Below are 15369 nucleotides of genomic sequence, written 5' to 3' on the forward strand. Positions count from 1 at the left end.
CCCCCCTTCCTTTCAGCTTCCTGGCCACCTCATCCTGAAACCAGGAGTATACAACCCATAGATGGAGAGCATCTCTTCATCCAAACGGTAAAGGAATAAACAGTGGGATGGGGTTCTTCCCTGTACATACTTGTATTTATTTGGTATTAGGACTGTAGTATACCAGGAAGCTGAAAGAAAGGGGGGTCCGGGGGTTCTCCCCCGGCTACTTTCTCTCTGGTTCAAGAGTGTGGTGGAATTGCGGGGGGTTTATTTGCTGGTCTGGATTGGGATGATTTGGGTGAATGTCTGACTGGCAGAGGCGCAGTGGTTTAAGACCGAATTTGGAATGTGGCCATTTACGGGCGTGGTGGGGGCATGGATCTGATTACCGCCATCAGTACGTCATATGTACTACCTATGATCGTGAAAGCGTAATGGAATTGAACAGAGAAAGAAGACGGTGAGTAGACACATTGATCAGAAGTCAATCGGCAAAAGAAAATGATATCTACTACAAAATGGTCCAAGTGTATGAAACGAAGAAAAGGTACTAAAAAAATATTGACAGTCCGATCGTATGTCCCGCACCTTGCAACGATGGGAACGTCACCAACCCACGAAATGTGTAGAACATAAATAAAAAACTCCAAGCCAGATTCAAATCAACAGATGGCCTTTGATAACTGTACACATATCTAGCTTCTCCTTTTACCAATTATCTAGAACTGGTCGATGCAGCCCCAGTACTGCTCCACGTCGTACTGGCCCGGGGTCTTCCACAGGTCGTTGGCGTACGAGAAGAACACCGAGGTGCCGCCGACGGCCTCACGGATTCCCTTGATGGCGATGGCCTGCTCCGAGACGCCGGGGACGGCGACGCCGTTGGCGTTACCCTTGCTGGGCCAGCCGGTCTCCAGGTTGATGATCTCCAGGTTGGAGCAGACCGTCTTCAGGAGAGCGAACTCGGCGGTGGCAAACTTACCGGCCTCGGCGGCGGTGGTCTCAGAGTTGAAGAAGGGGTGGATGTTGGCGCCGATGATGTCGACGACGTTGCAGAGGTGGCTGGCGCCGTACTGCTGCCAGATGTTGACGGTCTCGGTGGTGGTGATCTGGCCAGTGTAGCCGGCGGCGGCGAAGGTGGTCTTGCACGAGCTGATGAAGCTGGTCAAGGAGCTGATGTCGGTGTATCCGGAGGAGAGCGCCTCGTTACCGACGACGACCAGGCTGACCAGTTCCCACTTGCCCCACTTGGTGATGGCGGTGACCTGGCTCTCGGCGCCCGAGGTGCCGGTGTTGGAGATGTAGATACCGAGGATCAGCTTGAGGCCGAGCTGCTCAGCCAGGTCGCCAATGGTCTCGAGGGTGTTGCAGTCAGTGGAGTAGAGACGGACGTGGGTGAAGCCCTTTTCGGCGATGGTCTTGATGTCGGCAGTGATGGTGGCCGTGCTCTTGCAACCGTTGTCGTTGGTGTAAGGCGTGTAGGTCATACCCATCAGACCGGAGGCGCTAACACCGGTGGAGGCAGCGGCGCTGGAGGAGCTGGCAACAGCGCTGGAGACAGTGCTGGCCTTCACGCTGGAGGTAGCGGGAGCGGCAGTGGTGGCAGGGACGACAGTGGTGGTAGCAGCGGCAGCGGAGGGAGTGGTCACGGCCACAGCAGAGCTGGTGGTGCCGCTGAAGGGGCAGGTGTAGGTGTAGTCAGTGACGGTAACGGTGACAACCTCAGCGGTGTGCGAGTAGACACCAGGGGTGACGGTGGACACGGCGGGGTAGGTCACGACAGTGCTGGAGGGGACATAGGTGGTGGTGGGGGCGATGGTGTAGGTACCAGCGGCGGGGCAGTAGTAGGTGGTGTGCTCAATGACGCTGGTGACGGTGGTACCCGAGGGCTTGACGGTGGCATAGGGGCAGATGATGGTGGTCGAGGTCTCGACGACGGTGGTCACACCACCGATGGTGTGGGTGCCGCTGGGCAGCGTGGTGACAGCGGGGGTGACCACGCTGGTGGTGTCGCTGACGGTCACGGTGGACGCAGGGATAGTGTAAACACCGGTCGAAGCGAAGGTGGTGACATCAGGGGTGGGCAGCGCCACAGCGCTGGAGGTGGGCACGGCCGCAGCGGGGGTCGAGGTGGTCTGAACGACAGGCACGCCCGTTGCGCCAGTGGCAGCGACACCCTCGGGGGTGGTGCCGGAAGCCTCACCGGGGGATCCTCCAGCGGGGACGGTACCGGCAGACTCGCCAGGAGTAGCAACGACGGTCACAGTGGTGTAGCTGGTCGAGTGGAGGGTGGTGACGACCTCGGAGACGACGGTCTCGGTGGCAGTAGAGACAGGCACCACTGATGGCTTGTTAGTTGGCTGGCTCACCTCTGAGCTTTTTTTTTTTTTTCATGGTCATTACTCACGGGTAGGAGTTCCCCAGACGGTGACGACCTCGGTGGAGCAGCTGCAGGTGTCGTCGGAAGCACCGGCCTGGACAGCACGGCGCTGGTGGAAAGGCTCGTGGGCATGGCGGCGGTGTGCGCCATTAGCCAGAGCCGTACCGGCGAGGGCAGCGGCAGCGGTAGCAAGGAAAGCGCCCTTCATTTTGCAAGGTTGGCAAGGAGGGATGGATGGAGAGTGGCTGTAGTGGTTGTGGGAGTGTTCCGAATTGGGGTTATCGCAAGGAAAGCCCGCTGAAAGAGTGAAGCGGTGGTCAGAGGTGTAGGGCGGGAGAGAAGCACGATGGCCTCTAGTATATTGTCAGGTCCGACCCTTGAAAGGAGAAAAACAAATCGAGACAGGCCCGAGGGGATGAAGGAGAGAAAGTAGGAGGGAGAAAGAAAGAAGAAGAAGAGGAGGAGAAGGAGGGAAGAAGTAAGAAAGATGAAAGGGCGATGGGGGGCGGTAGAAAAGAAAGCGAAGTGACGGTGGCGCCCCTGGAGACGGGATGGCTGGTGATTGGCAGTGGGCACTAACCATGAATTAACGCAGGTTCTGGGCCAAAACGGCCCCAAAAAAAGACAGAAAGAGGAAAAAGCAAAGATGAGAAATGAAAGACAGAGCGTGCAAAAGGGGGGCGGTGTGTAACTTGGAAGTCAGTCAGTCTGCCAGGCACCACCAGACCATGATTGGTGGCGGGTTTCACGATGGACTCGGATGGAGGATGGAGGAAGACGAGATGTGGGGGCAAATGTGAAAAGTGTGAATCTAGAAACCCTTTTGGTTGTTCATTTGTTCATTTCAGCCTCTGGCAAGCAGCCCAGGACTGACTGTTCAGGGCTGTTCCACGACTTGGCAATCCGCCAGAGCGCAAACAGCCCTGCAGTGGACATCTGCAGGATAGTCCAGTGGCTGCTGTTGAGGCATCAAGTTCACTGTTATCAAGTGGAACATGCAAAAACTCTAACCTACCTCCAATAGAGACTAATACCGAAGTATAAGGCGAGATGCCGCAACAACCGACCCCGCCTCCGACATATTGAGGAGATCTCTGATTCTATCGAAGTTAGAGTCGAGAGGATGAACTCAACTGGCCTGGCTACTGGAAGCTATAGTAGTAGTGATCTATCTCGAGATCATTTCGACTTGAATGTTGGTCTTTTGCGCATCAAACCGGGAGAGTTAGAAGATTTCCTGGGATGCTGCAAGGAACAGGCAAGTCTGCGCCCCACTTTTGTGTGTTGACGCTTTGCCTGATGGGGAACTAGATGGGGCTCTTAGCGGGTTTCCGCTCAGCCCTGAGAGCAGCCATTGGACACATCTACACCTTAATTTCCGTGTCTCCACCCAGCTGGCCAATGAATAGCCAACCCGAGAGTTCAAGAGGGGCTGTGAGATTTCAGGAGGTTCTCACCACCAACTCCAAGACTGGATGAAACACCTGGCCCAAATTAGAGGCAAATGGGCAAAGACACAGTCAGTGCAGGGCCGGGAAATAGTAACATCGCTGCGTTTCCAGTTGAGAATGCGTGAGTGAGCGATTCAAAGTGCTTGCTGCATCATTTGCCCAGACAACACGAACACGAAAAGGAATAGACCAGACCATATCCTCCAATGCTAAACTCCAAGCCCGAGAGACCCCCTCCCCCCCCCTGAAATTACTGCTGACTCTCCCCAAACACACAACCAATAATTGTCAATAGAGCCCACGCTGCCGGCGATCGGTCCCATGCAGGTGAACCTAGCGTGGAGGGCAGCTTAAACCTGATGCCGATCACCATCACGGGCACCACCGCTTGCTGGTCATTTGGTTTGTGTCGGTGGAGCAGAGATGGCCGCCTCTTCAACGGTGACAGCACGCCTGCCCCGGGTAGTGGTGGTACAGGTTACCCAGCAGCCGAACAACCGAAGCCACCAGGGACTACTGGACTAATGCAATGATTCATCATTCATGGACGCCAGGACGAGTCCAATCCCACGCCCCCCTCCTCGTGCCCTTAATTTGGAGGGTGCCCGCCTTGGGCCCTTACCCCAGACAATCCGGAGAATGGATGCATTTGATCGGTCCGCCGCAGCTCAGCCTCAGCATCAGCATCGGGGTACAGTACTCGGTGTTTAGTCTACAGCGTCGGACAGGACGAAGAACACCACGCCCAAGCCAACCTACTCATGCACATACTCTTTTCTCGCGTGTCCTGGACGATCACTGTTCATTTGCTACCTGGATCACCAGCCGGACAGCCGGTCTGGACCAAGTCCGGTCAGTGCTGGTCCTCCACTGCGGACCGAGGTGCCCCTGATTGAGCTTGGCCTGAGTCTGTTGGGCGGTTGTCGGTGGTGTGCCAATACGCGAAATCAATAGTTTGGCACTGGAGTGAGACACCCAGTCTACGGCTTACCCCTGATTCAGTGGCGCTGCGTCCGAGCTATACTGCTAACTTCCGAGGAGTTATCAGTGTCGTTGCCCTCGATTGGGGCGCAACAGATGGGCGCAGGAAGGGGCGCAGGAATCAAGCTGACAGGGTTGGATGAGACTCGCACCGGCTTCGAGGTTCCTGCCTGAGGCATCACTTTGATCGCACGGAATCTCGCCTTGAGACGGACAACACTGACCGACAGAGTCGCAGTCAGGTAGAAGGGACGTAATGTGTAGACATACTCGAAGTATTGTAGAGATGGCTATACGAAGATGAAACAGAACGACCATCCCCACTATCACCGCTCATCCCGATCACCACCACCACCACACAACAACAACAACAACAACAACAACAAACCCAACACCCAGCCCAAACCCCCCTCAAAACAGCTCAACCCCAGATATATACCCTCCAACCACCCCCGGAACCCACCAGAACCTCTCCGAACCAGCCAGCCGGGACGCATCGTACGACCGCGACCGTACCATAAACATCTCACCACCATGAAGCCCAACAATCCGGCCGCCGTCGCCCGTCGCCCGATCATGCCACACGGCCACGCCAATCGAACCCGAACCACATGGACCACGCATTCCAATCCGTCCAAGCCACCGCCACGAGTGATAAGTCACCGGTTTATACATCGGAAGAACAACCAGAATGATGTCCAATTCCAGGCCCGCGATTGGCCCATCGCGCGGCCCCGACCGGTCGGACCATGCAAGGATCGATATCAGCCTCGTGATGAACCCTAGCAGGGAATGTATTACCCCGGATGAACCCTCACTCAGCACCAACAACCACACCATACTTACTACCTACTCCGTAGGTAGATAGGAGGGAGGTAGTAAGGTCACCCGGAAGACCGCACCCGGTCGACAATTGAACCCTAGCCACGAAATCGAACCACCTCACTCACCTCACTCACCTCACCACAGTTCGCATCCATCGGGAAAGCAACTTCCGAGTAGGGAGCATCGAGATGAGCCAACCCAACATACAGCATAGAGTCATAGGCCATAACCGTAGAGTAGAGCGATCGAGCTGGGCTATATAAACCATGCCACCAGATCCCGAATCCATAAGCAATACAGCAGAGCAGAGCATCACCGGGATTTGAAGCATTATCCAGATAATTACTTATCCAAACAAGAACCTCAATTGCATCACCCAGCCAATCAACCACCCAAAAATCGAAATGGCAAGCACAACCTCCAAAGCCCGTCTACAGAACGACTTCGGCGCAGACCTCTGGGTTAAGGATCGGCCTAAGCATGTGCGTTTCTTCAATCTCCCGCCTCACCATAAATCATATATTCCTCCTCCCCGTGAATGTGCTAACAACGAGAACAGCACTCAACAGCAGGCCGAGGCCTCTTCGCCGGTCTGCAGGACACGAAACGCTACAATGTTGAATCGGGCTGGGCCAAGCGGAGTACTGCTGATGCGCAGCCGGGGTTGTTTGGGTTGTTGTGGAGTCGGTGAGTTCTCTTTTCTTTTCTTTCCTTTGGGTCTGATGCAGTGCAGGGCTGATGATGACAGGTTTACGGGGGGTTCGTACCGGCCGCCGACGGAGTAGATCAGATTCCTTTGAGCTGGAATGTGAGGGGATGGGATGGGATGAGATGGGGAGGTTGGCTTAGCTTAATGTGTCTATGTTTGTTTGCTTGGTGTTGGAGGTTTATTGGGTAATTCATTGATTTATTTTATCTTTTCTTATGGGTGTAGTGTAGTCGTAGTCATCTTTGGTTGGGTGGATTGGATATAAGATTGGTCACAGTAGTACCATACCAATAGCAACCTTGACATCTCAGGTACAGTACTCAGTACACTACCTCAAAGATAGGTAAAGACTCCAGAACTCGAATCACAGCCCCAAGACAGAGCAGATCTCGCACATTCATAATGAATTCATATTCATTCATAGCAAGGTCCATTCGTATTACATCCGTCTGTTCCCATAACCCCTCGATTCATCAACAATCCCATTGTCAATCCACAGATTAAACCATCGATCAACCCCGAATCCACACAACGAAACCCATGATTCCACCCAGGTAAACACCCACAACCACACAAAGCAACAAATCAATCAATGACAACGCTAAACACATCATCAGCCTCACCCAACACCCAATAAGCCGATAAAACCAAAGAACTCACATGATCAGCCCCGCAGGTCAAGGGCGGGCAGCAGCCCATGCCGCTGGTCGAGTTGGAGATGCACATTCTGTCGTTGAGCTTTTGGCCGCGTCAGTACGTGTATAGCTTTTTCGGAGTGGACTGATTGGGGTGTGGTGTGGATGGTTATGTGCAGAGCGCGTCCATCCCGTAAACATATCCATCGCGGTGAGCATGGAATATTGATCTGACGAGACCACCAACCAACCCTCCCCAAGAATCCCAAGACAACAAAAAAAAAACTCACCCCAATACACGAAATCTGCGTATGAAACATCCCGTTCTCGGCGGGCCGAGCAACAGCCAAAGAAGCGAGAAGCGCGACGACGGTAACGAAACGCATGATTCTTGTCGTGTCGCGTAGCGTAATAAAATAAATCGAAAGGTAGGGTAGGGTAAGGCGAGGCGAGGTGGTAGGAGTACCTAGCTAAATCAAAAGCATTAGAACTTATCCTCACACTGATAACCGATAGCGGATACCGGGATCAAGGTTCACGTGTAGGTAGACAGGAGGTAGACAGGCATGACACATACCAAGTAATTAATCCCAAGTAGGGGTGTAAGATCGATCAACGTGGGAGGGAATCTAGGACGGAAGGTAAGAAGGAAGAAGAAGTGTGTCTAGGGATGGATGAAGGAAGGGAAGGGAGAGGAGAGCTGGGTGGAAACAGGGCACGAAGGGTTATTAACTAAGCTCTGCCCTTATGAGCTCACTCACTAGGCCCTAGGCTGTGGCAGATCCCCCACGTCCCTGTCCTCCGTCCTCCTTATTTTACATGTAAACTTCCCGCGGTCGCGGATTACTTGTGGTCGCTGTGCCACTACGATACGTAGCCTAACTATTCTGCAGGAACCGGGGTGTATTTTTGAAAAGTTGGATTAGGATTATACTGCATACTTACCTATTAAACTACGGAGTACTCCTCCTGCACTCGTAGAACAAGTACGGTAAGAAGTAGCCGAACAACAGGGCAAACCCGTGAAACAACAATCGGCGGGATCGGCGCGGGAATTCCCTGCGGACGGAAGTGGATCGGCAGGGGCTTTTTTTGCCCCCAGGCTCAGCCGGCGAGTGACAGCCCGACTTATCATCGTCATCAGGGGCGTTGCCCAGCCACGCCGCTTACAGCTGCAGAGGGATGGTTTCACGGCCACGCTCACTCATCATCCTGCGGTTTTACAGCACGAAGAGGTCGGGTTGCTGGCACCGGAATGACTTGATATAGCGATAGCTTGTCTACAGCATGTCAATCTAATCTTCCCTCCACTGATTACTCCAGAACAGTAGCTATCACTTCAGTATCCAACATGGAAATGATCGCTACCACCGTGGACACTCTAACTCATGCTCGCTCCGTCGATCGCACTGCCGACACCAGATAGCTCATCCTGTGTCACGGCTCAGGAGCCATCATCATACCCAGATCTACCAGACACATGCTTGTGTATACTTAACTACAGCTCACATGTTCTCATGTGCTCTTTCAAGTCGCCATTTCATGTGAATTCGCCGTATATCTCGAACATCAGCCTCACAAACCGTCCGAATGCCGCCACATTATGCATACACCATCATATCAAATATACAGGTCCATTAATTCAACGGGGTCCAAAACCACGGCTGTGCTATGTAAATGCCAATCCCACTGGTATAAAGAACGTCTCAACCAAAATCACAATACAAATCCAGGCTAAACGGTCAAGCAGATGGTGTAATAAATGTAAGTCCTCCAAAATGTCGTGCAGACACAAAATCAAAAAATGCTGAACCGTTTGGGTTTCCCCTCTGTGTCGCAATCAGTCTCGGCTGCGTCGCATCGTCGAAATATCCAATAACATACCTGACTTCCGACTCGACTTCTTGCCCTGTCCACCGTCCGTATTGCCCTGTCCCGGAGCGACGCCATCGGCGGCCGCTCGGATGGTGGCCAACCGGTTCTTGGCCCGCACATCGCCCTGCTCCGCCGCCTTGACATACCACACATTGGCTTGCAAAGGATCGCGTCGACAGCCAATTCCCGTCTCGGTGAAATAGCCAACCGCATACTGAGCTTTTACCAGCCCTACAACAAGAACAGTCAGCACCTAGTCGGCCACACTCGAACAGCCAACTCACCCGTTTCAGCGGCACGTTTGGCCCACTCATACGCCTCCTCTTCATCCTTCTCAAGGACGGGCTCAGCCCCGATCAGATACCAAGCACAAAGAGCCATCATCGCCAAGGGGTGGCCGCCTTGCGCGGCTCCCGTGTAGAAGTGAATCGACAGAGCCGGGTCTCGCGGACAATCCAGCTTGCCATGTTCGTATGCATCCCCTAAACGGTAGCTGGCCTCGACATGGCCCAGATCCGCCGACTTGGTGAACAACTGAGCTGCATATGAAGGGTCCGGAAAGACATCATCGCCGTATCCCGTTTCATGCAACAATCCCAACTCATAGGGGCCCGAGTTGTACTGCTCGTCCGCAGATTCGGCCGCGCGCTTCAGCCACTTGATCCCCTCGCGATAGCGCTTGCCGAGGCCCATGTCGCCCGCGAGACATGCCCTGGACATCCGAAGCATGGCGCCCGGGTGGTTCTTGGATGCCGCCTGCCGGTAGAACTGTTGCGCCCGAGCAGCCTCGACCCGCGTACCCCAACCAAACTCGAAACACAGAGCCGCCCGATAGCACGCCTCGACATGTCCGTGCTTGCTGGCAGCCACGAACAGCGGAAACGCTCGATCGTAGTCCTCCTTGCCCTTGCTGAACAACCCGGACGCGTAGCCGTCCGCAACATAGTATTGCGCAAATGGATAGCTGCGATCGGACAGCCGCTGCAGGATCGACTTCGCCTCTTTCAGCAGTCCAGCCCGAGTGATCTCCGAGGCCTTCTGCCCGTACACGGCAGATGCATCGCCACCAGGCCCGTCTGGCGGCATATCCAGCGCAGCATTGACCATAAACAGCGCAAACTCATACTGCACGGCAGGGTTGTCCGTTTTCTTGACATTGGCCAAGTACATGTCAAAAGTTTGCTTGTGGCTTAGCAGCGAAGCGTTATTTCCGACCGACGACTGGAGCTGGGAGTTTCCGAATTGCACAGGGGCCGGACCAGGTTGGGGATAGTGGCTATTGAGTTGATCGACAAACGACAACGGCCGAACGTCGGGTGAGGAAACGGACTCTCTCGACGATGATCGCCCCTGGAGATAGGGGGACAGATGCGGAGACCGGTGACGGCCTTCGCCCACGCTGGAAGTAAACGAGTACGTCGATCGTGGTCGGGGTCTGGCACTCAAATAGCCATTCGTCCCCGAGACATTCTCCCCCGACCCGGTCGCTGCAGGCTGTGAAGGGACCTCGTAGGGTCGATGGTGATAGTGTAAGGGCTCATACACCTCGGGTGTCTCAGCGACGCTGTCTAGACTTTCCCGCGACGAGTCATTCTGACTCTCCTTCGGGGCTGCTTGATCCAAGGAGGATGAGCTGGTATTCACCAGGCTGTCGGGCTGTTCTTTGGAGCTGGGGTCGACCACGGACCACGAGCCGCTACTCGTGGGCGTGTGTCCGTAGGCTATCGGCTCCGGGATCCGCGGAGCTCGATATAATTCCCCCTCACGTGGCGACGCATTATCCGCCTCTTTCCCGTGCGTCGGGGATTTTTCGGTAAGCGCCAAGTCGGAAAACGCAGCGCCCGTAAGTGACAAAGTGTATTCGTCGTCGTGGAAGTTCTGGACGGGCTGGTCTCCCTCTCCATGGATCCGCACCCGAGGCACAGGCACGGGCGGGTGCGTTCCTTCATCGATCGGTGGCGATTGAGACGCGGGAGATGGTTCGCGCGCTGAAACCATATTCAACTGGTGATGCGAGCTAAGTCGCCGGGGAGTTTCGTGTCGCGAGGAGAGAATGGAAGGGGACGAGCGGAGATAGACGGGGGGAGGGGAAGGCAGCGGTTGAGGATATCTGCTGGCCTCAGCGCTTGCCATTGGACCAGCTCCTCGCAATTGGGGTGTACGTAATCCTCCGAGTGGATGTCTTCGCGTTATCAAGCTGGATATGTGATTCTGAAACCTGGCTGGACCCAAGTGTTACAGGGTGGTAAGGAGTCTATGCATTGGACATTTAGGCGGTTATGGCAGATGTCAAGGCAAGTCGAGGATAGAAATCTGGAAACGACTGATAGGTGCGAGGACAACGAGAGTTGGGATGTGCACCGGTTATCAGGAGACCAGGGACTGAGAGATGTGGAGAATCTGGAGACGATGGGTCAATGAGAGGAAAATCGGGGGGTCCACCAAGATAGACAGACAGGCTTACCTTGTCAAATGTGTTGAGTAAACCGTGGTGACGATCGGTGGTTCCGAGAGTTCATCCCGCCCGGTACAGAACGAAAGGCAGTTCAGCAGAGACCCAACGAAAGTCTGGGAATGGGAGACACAGAGAAACGAAAGTGACACCGCCAGAAGGAGGAGGGGGAAGGAAATGTGAGTGACTTTTGGGGCGGTGATGGGAGAAAGAACAGAAATGGCGAGAAAGGACGGACCACCAGGAGAAAGAGAGACTAGTCAGTTAGTAGTCAGTAAGTTAGGGTGTCTTGGATGTATTATTTTGGAGTAGGAAGTCAGTCAGTCACTAAGTACCGGTACGCAACCACCAACCAACTTACACTTACAGTGTTTTTCTTTTCTCCCGCCGGCCCCTCTTCAACTGGTCTAAGCCTCTCTAAGTTTAGTCAGTAGTTCGTCAACTGGCTTTAGTGGCTCGGATTAAAAATAGCCCCGGAGAGGCGTTGGAAAGATTACGAGCTGCTGCACGCTCCAGGTATGTATGTAGGTTTCAACACTTTCTTTCCTCTTCCACTTCCATGCGCCCGACCATTCCTCCCCATCTTACATCTGGCTTAGCTGCGGTTCAACCGATTTGACTATGCTTTTCGCCTGGTGATATAACTCGCGTCATCCACGCTTCTTTATTGCGGTTCAATCTGGCACGCAGGCGAATGAGACAACCGCCTTCGCTGCCTCACCTGACAAGCCGGTGCTGCCATATCCTGACATTTGCACGAGCCTGGATTCCTGCCGAGCAGCTTGCGGCTTCAATAAGAACCACCACGTCAGCAACTATTATCACCTCTCAAAATGGTCGAGATTTGGACCACCGGATTACAGCCTATCACCGCTTTCTTGCCAAGAGTGCCAATAACCACCTCCCTTTCCCCACGGGGACCGGGATTGTAAAGGATCCGGAGATGAAGATGGATCCGGAGATGAAGATCTCAAGTGTTTCCAGCCTTTCATCAAGTCCGGTTTGCATCGCATTGTTGGTGACGGTGTCTTTAGCCACTTCAGTCCCTGGACCGTAAGATGTCAGTCTGGATTCGCTACTGCAGCTCAGCGCTAGGCTACACGTCCATTCTGTCGCTAACGGTAGCTACTCGCGACGAGTATCGTCAGCAGGGTCTCAGGACCCTGACGATCCCGTCGGCTCGACCGTGGGATGGACGCTGACTGGTGTGCGCAGCGTGACCTTGTACTTCCGTATTGAATTCCCGTTCGCCGGCCGCTGACAGACATGACCGTCGACACAGATTCTATTGGATCGCATCGAGGCAAAATTCAAGTCGTAGAACCATGGCTTCGGGTGTCCCCCGCAGCAGAGTGACGACATGTGTGTCATCGGTTAGAGCTGTGCTATCAACAGGACGTATCAAAATTTAGCAGAATAGCTTGTTGCGACTAAGCGGCTCCGTTCCTGGGCTGGTTCAGATGCTACCAAGGGCGATCAACACCCATTCCCTGTATGGTCAACCGCAAGCGTTTGGTGGCTGCTATACTTTTGCGAGTCTCGTATCGTTGGTTGACTCGTCCACTCATCAAAGCTGACGGTGTCAATATGACGGAGTGCCTTCTCGATAACACCACCTTGGTGTGTCCTTGCAATCCGTATAACCCCTCGGCGATGGCACGTCGGGTGATCCTCGAAACGATGGTGCACGGTTCATCCTGAAGCAATATTCATGCGATTCAGATTATATCGAGCAGCAGACTCGCAGAATACTCATGTGGTGGACAGGAGCTTCGATCCGCAGTACACACAAAGCGGTGTGGCGACTGATGCGCAGGCTAAAGTCGACATCTCGATAGCGCACAAATAGTCGGGAGATCGAAGAGAGAGCCTCATCGTATTTCCTCATCGTTCAGACAAGTTCCCAGGCGGCAACAGTCTGCAGGTGCGAGGTCGTCGATTTAAGGATGCCAGTCGAGTTGACATCATAACTCAATCGACTATAGGGTCAATCCAGATAAACAGCTGATAACCAACCCTCATGCGTAGCTGGTCGGGTTGCCGGGTGCTGGATCCCAGTACAGGGCCGAACCCCGAGCTGCAGGCCTATCGTTGAAGATCAGGGTCCATCCGATGCGACGCTTAGGTGATCACGCCTACAGTAGAAGATTTGGTCGGCGGGGGGGAGGTCGTTGAAAGGAAGTATAATGACGGGATCCACCCTTAGCATTCAAGTTTAGATTCTACTGGGAGGTATCCTTGTCGCTGCGGATTGTACGGCAGTACGAGACGCCCCATGAGATGCCCAGAGAATATCAGGCAATCAAGAATTTTCTAACCTTTTCTCACCCTGGCGTCTGCTAGACGGTTCACCCTCACTCTCTCCTCCTAATCAAAAGACTACTTACTATAGTCAAGCTGGCTGTCAGCCCAATGAATGAAGCCATCGATAGATTACCACTTGGCGCACAGACCACACAGATGACAGGCTCATTTCTCTTTCTTTGCTGCTTATAGCCAGGCAACCACTTTGAGTGCTTCCCTGACCGGTCCTCGCAAACGGTGAGCAACTGTATGACCTATCAGGTGTAACCGGGTACGATGAGACTATTTTTTACACTGCAAGACGTTGTGATGTTGTAACCAGGCCAGAAAAAAACCAGAGAGTCACTGGACCCTGCGGTTCGGGTGTGGCAACCAGTCCACCCGATTTGCGCTCAAAAATAGAACACTGCATGTGGTCGGGTCGTTATGTACGGTCCGGAGTACTGCTGAGACAATGTGTCATCGATCGTATCTGCAGGTTGACTGAGGTTGACACCTTGGTGAGTAGTGGTTCGCAGTCACTGGACGATGGTCAATAATTCTGGTCCTGGAGGTCTTGATGTCTTGATGGTCGATCAAGCGATGATCACTGAAGCACAGGAAATGAATGAATAACGACCTCAATTCCAATGAAGGATTATGTAATGGAGGATAAACGAGGGGGGCGGACATCCATCTGAGACCCGCTAAACCCGATCAGGCCCGGTGATCAACCCGGCCGGAGCACAGAACCCAATCAGGTCTGCTTCCTCTGCAGGTCTGCTTCACTGCTTCACTGCTTCACTCCATCCATTCTTCCCTGTTCTTCTTCAACAGAACCACCATTCCCTCTCTCTTTGCCTGAGTGTCTCGGATATGGAAAATTCTGATAGTGAGACTAGTCATCATTTCCAGCAATATGTTCTTCCACCAAATCAAACTGCACATGCTCCCAGCAATTTCCACCTCCCACGCAAGTAAGATTTGCTGGCCGGGCTGACTATTGTTAGCGGGGCACACCTCAGGCCATCCATTGGATCTGGCCGGCCTCCGATTGCCCCTAGCGACCACCCGCAGCACATCCAACATTCACCCGCTATTTGTGTACCTGCGATTCATCATCATCTGCGGCCAGAAAATGTCTATGGTCATCTTTCATCTTTCACCTCGCCTTCACGCTTATCTCTCCCCCTTCTCTCCCTTTCTGTCCACATTCCTCCCCATCATCTGTCATCGCTATCGGACACTTCCCCAGCATTCTTTCTCGGCTTCTCACCTTCTGATCTCAAATCGGATGGACCCGACCCGACTGGCTTGGCAACGATAAGAAGAACGGACCCCGTGATCTTGAGGGGCGCAACGTGGGAACGACCGGCGTATTATTATTGGAATACGGGCGGTACCTTTGGAATGACAATCTTGGGTTCCCGAATTCTCTCTAGCCTACAGGGACTACCGCTCCTCTAGACTCTTTCCAGCCCTCCAGTTGCTGGTTACTCCGCACTAACGCTTTGCGCGCCGTGGTTTCGCCATCTCCCCTTCTCCTTCCCACTGCCTGCTCGCTCTTCATCCAGTGCGCTTTGCTCAACCGTCGCGCTGGTCTGGTCGGAATCAGTCGGTCGTTTCTTGGCAGCTAAAAATCCACCTGTCGACCCTGCGCTCGCTTTTGATCTTGGATTTCTCCGTCCTTGCTCCACATTCGTTAACTGGCTTGTCGACGGAGTATTTCGCAGCGCCAACCCCGGAGCTACCAGCAGCTGTAGCCTGTCCTGTCCGGTCCTGCGCTTGCATCGCCT

General features: G+C 53.8%; 5 protein-coding genes across 5 annotated transcripts; 2 read left to right on the forward strand and 3 right to left on the reverse strand.

Annotated features, from left to right (window-relative positions):
• Positions 1–401: 401 nt before the first annotated feature.
• On the reverse strand, positions 402–2871 carry btgE (putative cell wall glucanase (Scw11)). Its single transcript, XM_025700272.1, has 2 exons — positions 2390–2871; positions 402–2323 (listed from the first exon to the last, which is right to left on the reverse strand). Exons 1-2 carry the CDS (start codon positions 2568–2570, stop codon positions 702–704), a joined length of 1803 nt encoding a protein of 600 aa, XP_025546427.1. The 5' UTR covers positions 2571–2871; the 3' UTR covers positions 402–701.
• BO97DRAFT_263972 (uncharacterized protein) lies at positions 2695–3069 on the reverse strand. Its single transcript, XM_025690919.1, has one exon. It carries the CDS (start codon positions 2943–2945, stop codon positions 2727–2729), a length of 219 nt encoding a protein of 72 aa, XP_025546428.1. The 5' UTR covers positions 2946–3069; the 3' UTR covers positions 2695–2726.
• A 2861-nt stretch (positions 3070–5930) lies between these two features.
• On the forward strand, positions 5931–6404 carry BO97DRAFT_447008 (uncharacterized protein; the record flags this gene model as incomplete). The annotated part of the gene is made up of 3 exons (XM_025698717.1): positions 5931–6101; positions 6179–6306; positions 6368–6404. The coding sequence occupies exons 1-3, from the start codon at positions 6024–6026 to the stop codon at positions 6402–6404; spliced, it is 243 nt and encodes an 80-aa protein (XP_025546429.1). The 5' UTR covers positions 5931–6023.
• A 2552-nt stretch (positions 6405–8956) lies between these two features.
• Positions 8957–11454, reverse strand: chs3 (putative chitin synthase activator (Chs3)). The gene is made up of 2 exons (XM_025690920.1): positions 11303–11454; positions 8957–11238 (listed from the first exon to the last, which is right to left on the reverse strand). The coding sequence occupies exon 2, from the start codon at positions 10969–10971 to the stop codon at positions 9085–9087; it is 1887 nt and encodes a 628-aa protein (XP_025546430.1). The 5' UTR covers positions 10972–11238; positions 11303–11454; the 3' UTR covers positions 8957–9084.
• Positions 11455–11984: 530 nt separating this feature from the next.
• BO97DRAFT_429486 (uncharacterized protein) lies at positions 11985–12551 on the forward strand (the record flags this gene model as incomplete). Its single annotated transcript, XM_025697366.1, has 2 exons — positions 11985–12343; positions 12416–12551. 2 exons carry the CDS (start codon positions 11985–11987, stop codon positions 12549–12551), a joined length of 495 nt encoding a protein of 164 aa, XP_025546431.1.
• Positions 12552–15369: the final 2818 nt, after the last annotated feature.

Source organism: Aspergillus homomorphus (genome assembly GCF_003184865.1).
Source record: "Aspergillus homomorphus CBS 101889 unplaced genomic scaffold BO97scaffold_70, whole genome shotgun sequence".
Taxonomy (NCBI): Eukaryota; Fungi; Ascomycota; class Eurotiomycetes; order Eurotiales; family Aspergillaceae; genus Aspergillus; species Aspergillus homomorphus.

Coding starts and splice junctions, on each gene's coding strand:
- btgE (XM_025700272.1), bottom strand. CDS start 2,570: ATGAAGGGCGCTTTCCTTGCTACCGCTGCCGCTGCCCTCGCCGGTACG. Junction 2,324..2,389: donor CGTCTGGGGAACTCCTACCC/GTGAGTAATGAC, acceptor ACAAGCCATCAG/TGGTGCCTGTCTCTACTGCC.
- BO97DRAFT_263972 (XM_025690919.1), bottom strand. CDS start 2,945: ATGGTTAGTGCCCACTGCCAATCACCAGCCATCCCGTCTCCAGGGGCG.
- chs3 (XM_025690920.1), bottom strand. CDS start 10,971: ATGGCAAGCGCTGAGGCCAGCAGATATCCTCAACCGCTGCCTTCCCCT.